The sequence below is a fragment of the Poecile atricapillus genome, chromosome 15 (genome assembly GCF_030490865.1).
Source record: "Poecile atricapillus isolate bPoeAtr1 chromosome 15, bPoeAtr1.hap1, whole genome shotgun sequence".
In the NCBI taxonomy this organism is placed as follows: Eukaryota; Metazoa; Chordata; class Aves; order Passeriformes; family Paridae; genus Poecile; species Poecile atricapillus.
In genome coordinates, this window is record NC_081263.1 from 8,907,081 (window position 1) to 8,921,017 (window position 13,937).

General features: G+C 44.9%; 2 protein-coding genes across 6 annotated transcripts; one reads left to right on the top strand and one right to left on the bottom strand.

Moving 5' to 3' along the window:
• Window positions 1-639: 639 nt before the first annotated feature.
• Window positions 640-6,544, bottom strand: OSER1 (oxidative stress responsive serine rich 1). Of its 5 annotated transcripts, none has more exons than XM_058850510.1 (4): window positions 6,453-6,544; window positions 4,011-4,127; window positions 2,195-2,308; window positions 640-1,449 (listed from the first exon to the last, which is right to left on the bottom strand). In XM_058850510.1, the coding sequence occupies exons 2-4, from the start codon at window positions 4,088-4,090 to the stop codon at window positions 762-764; spliced, it is 882 nt and encodes a 293-aa protein (XP_058706493.1). In that variant the 5' UTR covers window positions 4,091-4,127; window positions 6,453-6,544; the 3' UTR covers window positions 640-761. The 5 variants fall into 5 exon arrangements, with proteins under 5 accessions (XP_058706493.1, XP_058706492.1, XP_058706496.1 ...); XM_058850509.1 differs by having other exon boundaries at window positions 4,011-4,124; window positions 6,453-6,519; XM_058850513.1 differs by lacking the exon at window positions 6,453-6,544 and adding an exon at window positions 5,935-6,425 and having other exon boundaries at window positions 4,011-4,124.
• Window positions 6,467-11,701, top strand: LOC131584922 (oxidative stress-responsive serine-rich protein 1-like). The gene is made up of 4 exons (XM_058850514.1): window positions 6,467-6,599; window positions 7,520-7,640; window positions 9,297-9,407; window positions 10,069-11,701. The coding sequence occupies exons 2-4, from the start codon at window positions 7,564-7,566 to the stop codon at window positions 10,751-10,753; spliced, it is 873 nt and encodes a 290-aa protein (XP_058706497.1). The 5' UTR covers window positions 6,467-6,599; window positions 7,520-7,563; the 3' UTR covers window positions 10,754-11,701.
• The last annotated feature ends 2,236 nt before the right edge of the window (window positions 11,702-13,937 follow it).

Genomic DNA, 13,937 nt, shown 5'->3' on the forward strand with positions numbered 1-13,937 from the left:
AGGACCAAGTATTACCCTTCCTACAGGCATTAAAAACCAGAGACTGGAGTGAACAGTTGTCAGCTGTAGGGAAATCTTGAGCACTGTGTCTCCACTCCATCTTTCTAAACCATCATCACTTTAGCTGCCCCGTCCAGCTTTGAATTCTCCTGGAATTTACTTCTACAGAAGCAAGCAGCTCTCCATACATAGTGTGCATCAGCACAGTGTCTCTTTTCTGAGTGTCTAGAAAAGGAGTATCCCATCAAATAATATTATTTTCTGAGGGTGAGAAAAGTTGTGTTTGGTTTGTCTTTACTATTTGCAGTACCTCAACTTTCTGACTCCTTTATGAAATAAAATCAGAGGCACAAGTATCCAAAAGCACAAGCCTGAGTCTTACAACCTGAGGTCCAAGTGGTCTCAAAGGAGCTGAATGACACCAGGTGTCTCACAAGAAGAGCTCTAATCATCAAACAATCTAGGGACTCCTCTCCACCAAAGCAGAAAGGGGATTTTGGAAACAAAGTAGAATTAAGTGTTGGGTCTCCTAAGTACAGGGAGGTATGCTCTAGGTTCATTTACCACATTATCTACTCCAAGCTTAAATTATAATGCTGAAACTAAACTTGTTGTCCAGCTTAAATAATCAACATCAGCTGAGATGCAAAGAAGTGTTTTTATTGCAAGCACAGTGAGCAGGGAGTGGGTTGCATATTCACATCATGTGCCTGAGGGCAGATTTAAACCATCCATCCTCCTGGTTTTAGTGCTCGTTGCTGTCAGGTGTACATAATTTCTGCCATGTGAGACATTTTCTTTGGAATATACAAGTAATACTCCATGTATCCTGAAAGATCTTCAATTGTCACATCATCCACAAAGGCCCTGGCTTGCTCAGAGCAAGAGCGTGGAGAACTTGAGGGAGTTCTTGATGGCAAAGGCTGGGAGTGATCCTCAGAAACCGTTCTATTGGGTGCCAGAGGGAGGGTGTTCTGCAAGCCAGAGAATTTGTACACTTCCATATCTTGCCACAGTTTGCACTGACAGGCTTTATCTGCACATGCACACGGCTCACTCGCGTTCAGCTTGGACATAGACTGGAAGTCAGAAAGCTCTGTAGTCTTTAGGCTTGTTTTGGATATTGGAGAAGCTGCAGCTGGAGAGTTCTCCTGTGTGTTCTCCGATGTCAGCTGTGCAAAAGGAACTCCCAAAGACTCATCAGCTCCCTTCTGGCCAGCGTCCGGAGCGATGCTGCAGCATTCGTGTGCACAAGCTTCCTTTGGGACTGCCATCCCAAACCCACTGCTGTCCTCCTGGGCATCAGCCTGGCTCTTCTGCACCAGCTGGCTGCATGTGGAGTGTGATTTTGTGCTGCAGTGGATAAACTTTGGAGGATGAAGGATTGGAGACTTGGAACGTCTGCGACGCTGAGTTCTCACAACTCCTCTCGAGGGCTTCTTCATAGACCTGCCAGGAAAAGACACAAAGAGAATGAAGATTCACCAAAATCCTTATTGCTGAGTTATAAGGAACACCGGGCAAAATCTCTTCTGCATTTATATTGCATGCACGAGCTTTAGGTTGGGAATATTTGCTCAGGGTATACTGTCTTGGAATCTGACTTTGCTCTAGACAAGCAGTTGTATACAATATCAAAGGAACACCACAGAAATGCATCTCAGAGAGTGGGCTTTAAAGCTCAGAAAATGAGTAAAGCACGTGAAACACGGCAAAACAATCTCTACAAGAAGGACAAAGCACAAGAAAAGAGGACAAAACTGATGATTCAAGGGCAAAGGACGGTTTTGTTTCAGATGAGCATGAAGTTCTGCAGAGATACTCTAGAAACCGATTCTTTATTTTAATCTAGTTCCCAAGGCACAATGACAGCTTCTGCAGTGTCAAAAAACGACTGAAAGAGATGCATTCATGGCTGTCTGATTCAAAACCAGCAGCTCACATTTGCATTGAGAAATATCTGTAACATTTAGCCACCTACAGGTGACCAGCATTTCCTTTCATTTCATGTAACTGTAAAGAATAGCAGTCATATATGAAGAGAAAAAGGTGGTGTGAGTATTTTAGAAAGTTCTTTGGTAAAGATAATTCAGGTCCTTTGTTTAGAGGGGCACCACCCAGAAACTGTCTACTTAACATTCCTTTTCAATGCAGTATCATTTAAAATAGTCTGATAATCTCAAGCTTCTCTTACCCATGCCAGGTTTCCTTAGAAGCACACACATTCTTAGGTTTGGTTTCATCTGCCACTGCTCTAACTATTGCTCTGGGACTTGTCCCATCACCCACAGAGAGAGAAGAGGTACATCTGTGAGAGACAGAATGAAGAGTTAACAGCCTACACTGGTTAGCCTTATGATTACAAAAATAAACCTTTGTGTATCTTCTTTCCCAGAAAATATTGCTCCAAATCATTTAGAGTAAGTGTTAAAAGACCTGCCCACAAGGACCCACATCAGAAGGATGAGTGCTGACACGCTCCTATCTCCAAGGTTTGTATAACAGACCCTTTGACCGAGAGATGCCGTTCACAGCTCCACTGCAGAGCCAACCCCGCGTGTCAGTGACAAACACACACAATGGCCAAATTTCAGCTTCCCAGGAGAGGGGAGGGCAGAAACACCATCACTGAAGAAACACATCTCTTTTTCCAGAGACAAATAAGCCATTCTTTCCTAAAAATAAATGTTCTTTGGACATAAATAGACTTTGTTTAGCTGAAGAACACTTAAGCCTCTGTCTAACATAGCCTGTTAACATAAGCTAAAACTCTTCATACTCCTGCAATTTGAATCATTTGAGAGGCACAGAATTGTGTCAGACCTTCAACTTCTATTCAAGGCAGGGGCCTTAGGAGATTTACTCAACTTTCTGGTGCTGTAAGTTCATTCCACACTCTCATTTTGAAGGACTTGCAATAACCCAAGAACAATTCTTTCAAGTTGCGACTTCACATATTACAGTGGAAATCCCAAGGAAATTGTTTTCCAAATGCTATGTTAAATTAGTTTGTAAACAGGACAGATTCCCTGAAAAGTGAAAGTGAGTCCCCACACACTGATCTAGGATGGGTTAAGAGAATCCAAACTATTAATGAAACTAATTTCCATTTAAAGGACAATGAATACAGAACATGGTATCAAAACCCACCAGTAAAAACTCCGAAGTAATCAAATATGCCCAGCTGGAGGATGGTACTAGACATACTGAAGAAATGAGAGATAGTTCATTACTAATGAGTTTAATTACTTAAACAAAAGGTAACTTTAGAAGCCCATCTATTCACAATCTCAGCTCTGTGGTAATTCCAGGTAAGGCAGCATCAAGATGGTAACCAGATAAAAAAAACATTATATGGAAGCCTTCCTTTATTTAATTTCGGGTAAAAATTATCATTACCAACAGAAGACACATGATGCTTATGTTCTGCCACCTGGGAGAGTGTAGTGGCACGTGTCAGATCTCCACAAACCAAGACAACACAAAAAGCATTCTTTCCCATTTAGTGATTTTGGTTATAAAGAGAAATTTTGTGACAGCAATGAAAATAGTTTGTGTGGGAACGATGCACTGAATCTAACGCTCTTCCTTACTGACAGGGAAAGAAAGTTTCTCTCCTGGGAAAAGATGTGATTTTATTCTCATGACAGGCCTTCAGAGCCATGGCAATACACTAACTTTGACAGTGGACTCCTAGTTCTGTGGACTTTAGTACTGGTAACCTCTGGCAGCCAGATTCATGCCAAAATTCATTTCAAGCACACTGTCAGCTGATCATGATTGTGAGGTTTTTTTCAATCATGCTGCAAGCTGACAGCAATCAAATAATTTACAATTCCTTAAGAAGTGCAGTCTGCAGGTAGTGAATTTCAGTCTGTTTAACTACAATGAAAGCTTTCTATGCCTAACCTTTTGCAATTACCTCATTCCCTCAAATTTCACAGCAAGGGTGTTCCCTTTGAGTCCATTTGTAAGATGTTAAGTCTGTGCCTCCCTGTGGTGTTACTCACCCAGCTGTGTCAACTCTCAGCTTTTTGAATGCTGTCTGCAGGCTTTCCTCTTCTCCATCCTTAGCTTCTGATTTCATCATTGGGATGGCCAGAAGGTGATAGAATTACCATGTACTGCTACAAGCAGAAAAAAGACACATGAAAATAAGGGCCAAATCCTTGCTAAAAACATTAGTTGCCCAGCAGCACCATAATACATGAAAATAAACTCAAAATAGCACACTGAACACACAAAGCTGAGGTCATTCTTGTAGAACATTTTTGAAAGCTGACTCAGAACAAGAATATGAATATGATACCCAAGAATGAAACAAACAGTCTTTTGCACAACTGTAGGTGAATTAACAATTCAAAATCAAATTTGGTGTCAACAGCATCTTGTATGTACATTACAGCCCAAACAGACTCTTCCACTTGTCTTACAGTGCTACCAGAATAATTGTGGAAAAGCTCAAAGTGAGAAGGAACAACACCATTAGAAACAGTCAACTTTCTACAACTCTTCCTTCCCACTTTGGGACTCAGTGCTACACACATACACTTTAAAAAAACCCAAACCAAGAGATTTTTCTTAAAACAAGATAGAAGTTTGAAGTCAAACAAAACTTTTTGACTTCATGTCAAGGTCCCAACTAGTTATACAGTCCTATCAGAACATGGTATTATGGTTACAAATAGCTGTTAAAATTTTCCCATATCAGCTTGTGAACAAGTACAAATATAAACAAATAAAAGAATCAATCAGAAAGCCTTGCTTGAAATAAAAATAAAAAAAATTATATAAACTGGCTATTTTTTTTTTTTTTTAAATCTACACTGGCCATCATTTAATCTTTCTACAAAGGGTCTCAAATCTCTCTAAGTTTGATGCTCTTTGGGTTTGCTGGAGGTCAGGCACCAGTGGTGCACCCCAGAGTCAGGACTGTCCAGTCCTTTTTAACATCTTCATTACCAATCTAGATGATGTGCCAGGGTACCTTCACCACATCTGCTGATGTCACCAGCCTGGGATGAGTGGCTGAAACACCAGTGGGACCTCAACAGGAACCTCATGAACTTCAGCAAAGGGAAGTACAAAGCCCTGCAGGAGCTTTTTTTGTAGCAAGGAAAATAACCCTCTCTTCACTGAGACCTTTTTGTCTAAAGCTCTATAGCTCAGTTACTTCTGAGGAGGGATGGGGAATAATCTCTGTTCCCCCACTCTCTCACTCCAGCTGGAGGTGGCAGCTCTTCCCACTGCTGCTCTGGCTGCTCACGGTGCTGTGATTTCACCTGGGTGCCCTGGATTGCAGACAGCTATTATGACACACACAGAAGGATAATGTATCATAACAATTTCAAGGCACATGATGTCCAATGAGTCAGACAGGGAGTAAACAGGAGAGGAAGAAGCTTAAACGCTGACAACATGATGCTCATCTGAGCAAGTTACTATTTCATATTTTCTCTTAGACAAATACTACTGCTCTGGTGAAACAGATGGTCTCCACTTTTATTCCCTGATCCCCAAGTCATCCACAGATGACTCTTTGAAAAAAAAAAAATAAAATAAATTCAGGCTACATAACTTTGGGGCTTTTTAAACAGCAAACTCCTGTATTATATAACCTTAGCAGGAAAATAGAATTAAAAAGTTTTAAAACCATTGTACATTACTCAAAACAGAGTACCAGTTTTTAGACTAAATACTTCATCGTGCTCCCCTTCATCACCAACACTGCAAACCCTCAAAACAATGTGGAATTTATTTAGATAAAAGTCTCACTGGGTGATAGCAAAGTACAAGCTTAAGCATTTTAGACACACGAGCCAGCCAGCACACAAGGAAAAAAAAAAAAAAAATCAATGTGAAAACCAGGCAACATTTACCGCGTCAAAAACCACACTGAAACTCACGTTTTTTACCTCCCGGGAAAACACACACCTTTTCTTTGCCGTTGTATTTTCGGCTGCATTCCCGGTACCAGCGCACTACAGCCCCACTGAGCTCCCGCCGTGAGCACGGAGCGGCCACGGGCCCCTCATCCATCCCCTGCGGGCTAACGACGGCCACCGCGAGGGATGCTCACGGCCCCGGGTGGCAGCCCACGGGACAGGAACTTTCGTGGTTTTCATTTTTATTTGATGTTTTTTAATTTTGTATTTTTAACCGCTCGGAGTTCCCTTCCCGCCCGCGCCCCGGGGAGCCCCAGCAGCCCCCGGCGCTCCCCCGCGGCCCAGCCCCGGGGCTCGCCCGTGACTCAGCACCGCCCCGCGCCCCGCCAGGCTCCCCCAGCGCCCTCCGCCCTCACGAGGGGACCGGCGGCGGGAACCGCGCGGGAAGGTCTCGCCGCGGGGACACGACGGAGCCCGCCGGCCCCCGGGGGAGCAAGGGCGGCCCCGCGCAGGGCAGTGGGATGAGGACGGGCATGAGGACGGAGACGGGACGGAACCCGCACTCACCGCGCTCCGCGGGCCGGGCCCGGCGCCCCCCGGAACCGCCGCCGCTCGCGCACGCGCACCCGGCGGGCCGGGCGGGGCCGGGGCGCGCCCCCGCGGGCGGTGACGTCACGTCCTGTTGTGCTGCGCGCCCCGGGCAGGCGGCGGTGGGTGAGTGGCGGTCCCGCGACCCCCGCGACCCCCGCGACCCCCGCGCCCGGCTCTGCCCGCCGGGACGGCACCCCCGGGGCGGCTGCGGGGCCGGGGGGCAGCGCGGGGACCGCCGCGGCTCTTCCCGGCGGGGCGGCGAGGGGAGGCCCCGGGGCAGGTGGCGGAGCGGGGCTGGCGCTGGGCTGGCGCGGCTCTGGAGCCTCCGGCGGGCGCGGGCCTGGCTCGGGCCTGGCGCTGGTCCCGGCCCCGCGGGGCTGTCGCGCCCGGCAGTGCCTGGCCGCCCCCGCTCTGCTGCCGCTGAGAGAAGGCTCGGGAGGGATCTCAGCAGAGGGGGAATGCCTCAAGGGTGGGCACGGAGGGGAGAGTCGGGCTTTGCTCGCTGGTGCCTGGGGACCGGAGCGGGGGCCGTGGGCACACACTGAAACGCTGCCTGAACATAAGGGAACGCTTTTCTCTAAGGGTGGCTGAGCACACGCTGGCCAGGGAGACGCTGGCGTGTTTCTCCTTGGAGTTATTCAAAGGCTACCTGGGCATAGTCCTGGGAAAACAGCTTGGCTTGTCCCTGCTCGAGCAAAGGAGCGGGACCTCCAGGGATCCCTGCCAACCTAAACCATCCTGTGACTCCTGAAACCTTTCTGAAGCTTTGCTGCAGGTGCTGTGCTCACAGCTCAAAGTTACACAGGTTACTAGGATCTGTATTCACCCATTGATTAAAAGACACTTTGATATTTTTAACACAGGCTGTGATTGTTCTGAAAAACTCAGACTTTGGAGTTCACAGTGAAAAGCTCAGGGTGGGTTTGGTCAGAAGGCAGTGACATTGCCCACGGAAGAATGAACACCGATCATGGTGTCAGCCAGTTTTGTTCAGGCCATCTGTGTTCAAACCTCAGTATCAAATCCAAATTTCTGTGTTTCAGTTTATTCTATATGGCACGGTTGATTACCCACTGACAGCACATCAATGGACTTGGAAGCTAAAGATGAGGAGGAGGAGAGTCTACAAACAGCATTCAAAAAGCTGAGAGTGGATGCAGCAGGGTAAGTGAGCAACAAAAAAGGCAATGTAATTTGTTAGGTTTTTATTACATATTTATATTTGTTTTCTATTATTTTACATTTCAAAAAGGAAAGTCATTTGGTGAAACATTATTTGCTCTCCAAGGTTCTCTGCTCTCTCTGAACTGCATCTCTTCAGATGAAATGCAGTCATTATAACTGTCTAATATGCGATGCAGTACTTTATTACAGAGTGATTTTAACTAATATCCAACTGAAATCACACAGCAACTGCATGTAAACATGAAAAAACTCACTTAAAACAGTGAACCCACTTTCAACTATCGTAGCTGTAGTCACCTGGTGCAATACAGAATTTGTTTCTCTGTTCCTATAAACATTGGTCCATGCATTATAAGCCCTTATTTAGTGCACAAAATTTTGGTTGGAAGGCATCTGGACAACAGCACCAACACCTCAGAGTGTGCTGGGGAGCCCAGTCCCACTGGGAAGGGTCAGGCTAAATATGAGCTCTGAGCATTTCTGATTTCAGGGGATTTTGTGGAGTAAAATGTCTGCAGACATTCTTACACTAAAAACTTAGTAAGATACTGGGTGTGCTGATAATATGTAGTGTAATAAAATTACAGTGATAAAATTATGCAGTCTAACACTCTGAGACAGTTCACTTGAAGTCTTTTGGGAATTTACAAACACAAGAGGAAGTTTTGTGTTGACAGTGTTACCTTGCGAATTCATCCCCACAGCCATCAACACTGTGAATTCAGGATTTCCTCTGCATGTGGAAATATATTTTGCTTTGCTACTCATTCCCTCTGCTTCAGGAGATCTTCTGAGCAATGTGGGAAAAAATAGCTGTTCTCTATCATGGAACTATGGTTATTAATCATAACACTTTTGATGTAGTACCACTGGCAGACTGTGTGGGCTTCTGGTTGATTCCTGATGACATCTTAGGCATAAAAAGATCTTGTTTTGCAGGCATGTGTTGTGAACAGCTCAAATCTTGTGACTAATCCGTTAAGATTAACTTTGGGCAGAGTGTTTGGGCTGTTTGATAGAATTTCAGCCCCATTTCTTACGATTTCCCATGTTTCAAATCACACCTGCAGCCATCATAATTATAAATACAGATCCATGTGCCGAGGCATTTGTATTTGTGATCTAGACCTCCAGGGTCAGATGATTTTTTCACTCCATGCTTATCTCAAAAACTTAATGAGAACTAAATAAATCAGTAATCTGTCCTTGCCTGTTGTACCTCATCCAATTCTCCAGACTCCCCCTCAGCCTGCTGTTCCAGGTGCCTGACTTTGCATTTCAGAGGAGTAGGAGACTATCTTTAATGACTATTGTCTGACAAGAACGTTTGGAACCTCAGTTTACATTCCTTTAATGCGTCATTTTAGTACAAATAGGGCATGACATCAACCTCTGGGCATTTTGGCTGCCTTTCATTTTATCTCACCTATCTTTAGCCATTTGACGAGGCCAGTATAGTAAGAGGGGTCGGATAAATCTCTATATGGCCATGTTTCTACCCACTGACTACAGAAGGAGTCAGTGCAGCAAATTTGATGGGCTTAGCTGAGCATCCAAAGCACAAAGGCTGAATGTGGGCCTCTGGAGCCATATGTTCAGGCATTTCTGTGATGTGGCATTTCCCTTTTTACCCAGATGTATTGCAGCTCTGTCCGTGGGCGACGGGATGATTCTCAGAACAACGACAAGAGCAGCCATGGATGGAGCCAAGCAGCAGACTGCCAGCTCCAAGGAAGCGTGGCATGGGTAAAACATGACACATTGAACAGTTGCAGGCTGCTTTCAGTGCGAGTTGTTGTCAATTAGTTGCTTCAAGATATCTTTCTATCACAAAATGTTTCCATAACTGATGCGTTGTTCTTAAGGGGATTTATCAAAGTCTTTAAAAACAATACTGCATCTTCTCTTAGAGAGAGTTCCCAAAACTTCTATTTTCTGTTGATTTAATCTGTAGTACTTTTCTGCAAGTCTTAAACCTTTGTGACCCCCTCTCACCTCACTCTTGGGTTCTTTCATTGCTTTTGAAGTACCTGGATATTCAGTGTGACTCTGCCAGCAGCTCCAGCTGATCCAGGTTCTGCACTACAGTTCAATTTGGGATGACAGAGTATCATCTGCTTAAGGCAGAAGATTTGGGGGGAAGCACCTTGAATAAGAAGACCTGGGGGGAAGCACCTTGAATAAGAGTTCCTGAATAAGAGTTCCTTGTATGTATCTTTCCTTTGGGGGAACCCAAATTTCTTCAGAGTCCTCCACGTTTTCTGTCAGAGATTGTAAGTGACCAGTCATCTGGTACTTCCAAGCAGAAAAATAATCTTGTAAAATGTTTTTAATCACATTTTAGAGGTGACTGAGCTGTAGTGTATATTCTGGAGTTACCCACTTGCTCACCTGTTGAACCCTGCAGGTGTGTGAGAAAGCCTTCCCGAGGATCAGCAAGGGTCCCACGGCGCCGGCGCTCCAAGTCTCCGGTCCTGCACCCTCCCAAGTTCACCTATTGCAACATGAAAGCCAACAACCAGCTGAAACACAAACCCCAGGCAGACACTTCGAAGGGTATCATCAGCTCAGATGTTTTTGTCCCAGCAGAGCATGGCACGAAGGACGGGCAGGATTCTCTCCTTGAGGCCAGTAACGACAGAACTGAACCGTTGGAAGCTTTCACCGCCGAAGAGCCTTTGCAGAAGAGGGGGGAGAATTGCCCTGCTCTCTCCTCATCCTTTGAGAACAGCTTGTGTTCTAAACAAACCTCGGATTTCCAGTCCCTATCCATGCTTAGCAAGGGCAGGCAGTGCCCTTGTACGGACAAGAAGTGCCAGTGCAAGCAGTGGTGCACCATGGAGGTGTACTCCTTCTCCGGGCTGCGGAGCGTCCTGTCCGAGTGCGAGAAGGCAGTCCTGGGAGTCCATGCCCACTCCCTCCAGAACAGATCACCCTCTGGGACAGCCTCAGCAAGCTCAGCAAGGTCTTGTTCTGAGCAAGCTCGAGCCTTTGTGGATGACGTGACTATTGAAGATCTTTCGGGATACATGGAATACTACTTATATATTCCCAAGAAAATGTCTCACATGGCGGAGATGATGTATACTTGACTGTAAGCAATAGAGAATCCTGAAGCAGAGTTTGTTACAATGGTTGGGCTAATTGCCTTGTCAGTGCCATGTTTTCACTGTTGTGTGTTTGATTAAATGTTTCTTTGCCTCATACAGTTTAGTTTTCTAATAAAATGAAAAATTAAATATAGTTTCTGAGCTTAGTTCTAAAAAGAATGCACTAAAGTCTCTGAATACCTTAACAAAAGCACACTAGATCAAATGAGCTCTGTTTGGTTTTTGGTTTGTGCTGTGAATATTGAAGCTCTGTATGCTGTTTTCACTATGTTTTGGAAAAAGCCCAAACAAAACCAAAAAACTTGTAGGTTTTTTTTTCTGATATTTTGAAGTGTTTGGAATGTTCATTCTTAATGTATCTCAGTACTTAGAGAAAAGTTTCACAGCTACAGCTCCATCCTTCTCCTGCTCTAGAGAGAAGGATGAGAAGGCATTCAGCATTTTGGATAGGATGTATCTCCTTTCCTTGAACACTAGCTGGCTCCTTTTTTATTTGGATCAAGTTGTGAATGCTTCTTCCTTATGAATTTTTTGGGAGGTCCAGAACATGCGGGTGTGTACTTGGACCCTTCCTCAACCTAACTCGCTCACTCTTAAGCAGTTCTATTTTTCTGCAGATAAGTGAAGCTCTTAGAAGTAAAGATATATTTTGTTATTTGTGCTTTACAGATGGAATAATTTAGGGGGAAGTGAAGCAGGCTATCAGGTTTTTTGGGCTGTGCGGTCTCAGAAGTGGAGAGGGTTGAACCATCTATACAGGATGTTCCTGAGCACATCTGATACACAAAGTGGTGTGGAAAGGGGGTGAAAAAGATGTGTGCATCATCCTGGCTTTGTGCTGTAGAGCTATGACATTCCTGCTGGTTGAAAATACTGCAATAAAAAATTCTGTTGCCGAGACTTGCATTAATAAATGTTTGTCAAAACCCAGCAACGTAAAGTCTGAATAATTTGACTTGCATTCATCTTCCCTCAAGACCTTTTTATTCAAAAAAAAACAAACAAAACACAACAAAACTCTGGTTTCAGTGTCAGCTGAACATGCTCAACAACCATGTCTGAGTAAAATACTGTAATTTTTACTTACATGCTGAAAAATGAGTGGATAGCAAGCTAAGGAGTCACAAGCAGTTGTGTATAAATAGATGAAAAGCAGATGCAGACAGTTGGCCTTGTAGTCTTTGCTGGAGAGTGCTCAGACATTCTAATGATAATCCCTGTAGATTTTATTCTCACCATCCCTAAAATTTACAAGTCCAGGAAGCTGAGATTTAAAATCCAAACAAATCAAGAAACATGAGAATACAACTACAACTAATTTTGCTCTTAAGTTTCATGCATATATTTAGCATGCAGTATTTGCTCTTACTCAAATTAAATGTAACTGATTGCTACATTTTCTTGTGTCACCTCCCTTTTCCAGCACTATCCTGCAGTACCCACACACACTTTGGGTTTCCTCCACTTTCCCTTCTTTCTCCCTACAGAAAATCTGGTATCATATGTACTTTGCTTTTAAACATAAATATTTAGTGCCAGTTATCTTTGCTGCTGCTGCTGCTATTTTTTGAAGGGTGTTTCTGCTTCAGCAGAGGGTATCTGCTCCTATTTTTATTCACGTTTTGGTTCTGTGCCCTCTTTAAAACCATGGGAATTGTTGCTAGACAGAGGGTTTTTCCCCTTTTAACAGTTTCCCTTCCTCTTTGCCAGCATTGATCCAGAATCCATGTGTGTGAAGCTGAGGCACAGCTCTTCCACGTGCACAGAAATGGTTCTTTAAGCCTGGTATTGGTTATCCCCACTCCTCACTGCATCTGGAGCCTTACTGAGGGGCACAGCAAGGCCCTTCTGCAGAAATGTGCACTGGCAGCCTGCTCAAGGTCACCTTGGGGCAGTTTCTGCTGTGCTGCTCTTTAATAAAGTGTGCAGAACCCCAGGAAGTGTCTGGACTGGTGTTACATAAACCCAGTTTGGATCAGCAGTGTTGGAAGGGCACATTTTCAGTAGTGGAGCAGGACAATGTGCCACAGACCTGCTGTGTCCAGGGACAGAGGAGGAATTGGGAAATCGTGGAGGTTAAACCAGTCCACAATAAACCCTGAAACTGAGGGCTGAGAAGTGAATTCAGGTTGCCAGAACACCAGGTGTGAGGGAAAAGCCTGAGAGCAGGTTCTGAGGACAGACTTCCATGGTGTCCTGTGGAGCCTGGAAACTGCTAGTGAAGGAGGAAGGAAAAAGGGAAAAAAGAATAAATCAGTTGTTTTGTTTTCTGCCTGAACCCCGGTTTTTGCTAGTGTTTAAGCACATCTAGTGCTGCCTGTGGCAGAGCAAGGGCAGATATTTTGGTTCTTGACTGCAATTGTGAGGTTTGCAGTAAATGTACTGGAACATTGCTGCTGACATTTGCACAGCACAGACCAACCCCTGGGGGTGAATGATGGGCCGTAAGAGAGGCCCAAACTTACTGTTTCCATCAAAACCTTCTCAGTTCAGCTCATCCATATCACTCTGATAACGCAGTGACTTTTTTCTGCTGCCTGCCTGAAACCTCAGGATTTATTGGAAAACTGCATCTTCTCTGGGAATGCCTGCACAGCACCTTGGGCTTGATTGATGAGTAGAGGTGCCCTGGTACAAACAGTGCTGAATGCAGCCCTACTGCTCCCCGCTGCTGCTGTACCTGCCCCAGCAATCCTGGGGTTTTTTTTTCTGTGTGTGGATGCTCTAGGATCTGTTCCCAGTCAATCTACAGAATATGTCTGAAATGTTCTGAGAAAGCACCAGTGGACTTGCTGTGCTCCCAGGAGTTTAATCAGATCCCACCTCTCTATTTCCTATCTCAGCAGACCCAGCCTGTGTGTTTTCCAGTAGCTTCCCACTCCCAGCACTTTACAATTCCTTGTCCCTCTAGTTCCAGGACTAGTTAAACTGAAGCAGGATGCAGAAGGGCACCCTGGATCAATGACATTTCTTTCTTGCCTTACAGAAGCCAAATTCTGAATCCAAGCTGAGCTTTACATTGGCAGACACTGAATCAGGCCACTGGGGAAAAAAAATCAATGGAGCCGTTTCTAGAGCCTGCTTTCCACCCTCTCCTTCTAAAACGGGAGGGTTCTTCTGTGCCTGCAAAGTCCCGTGACCATCCTCCTGTTCTCTCGTCTCTGTC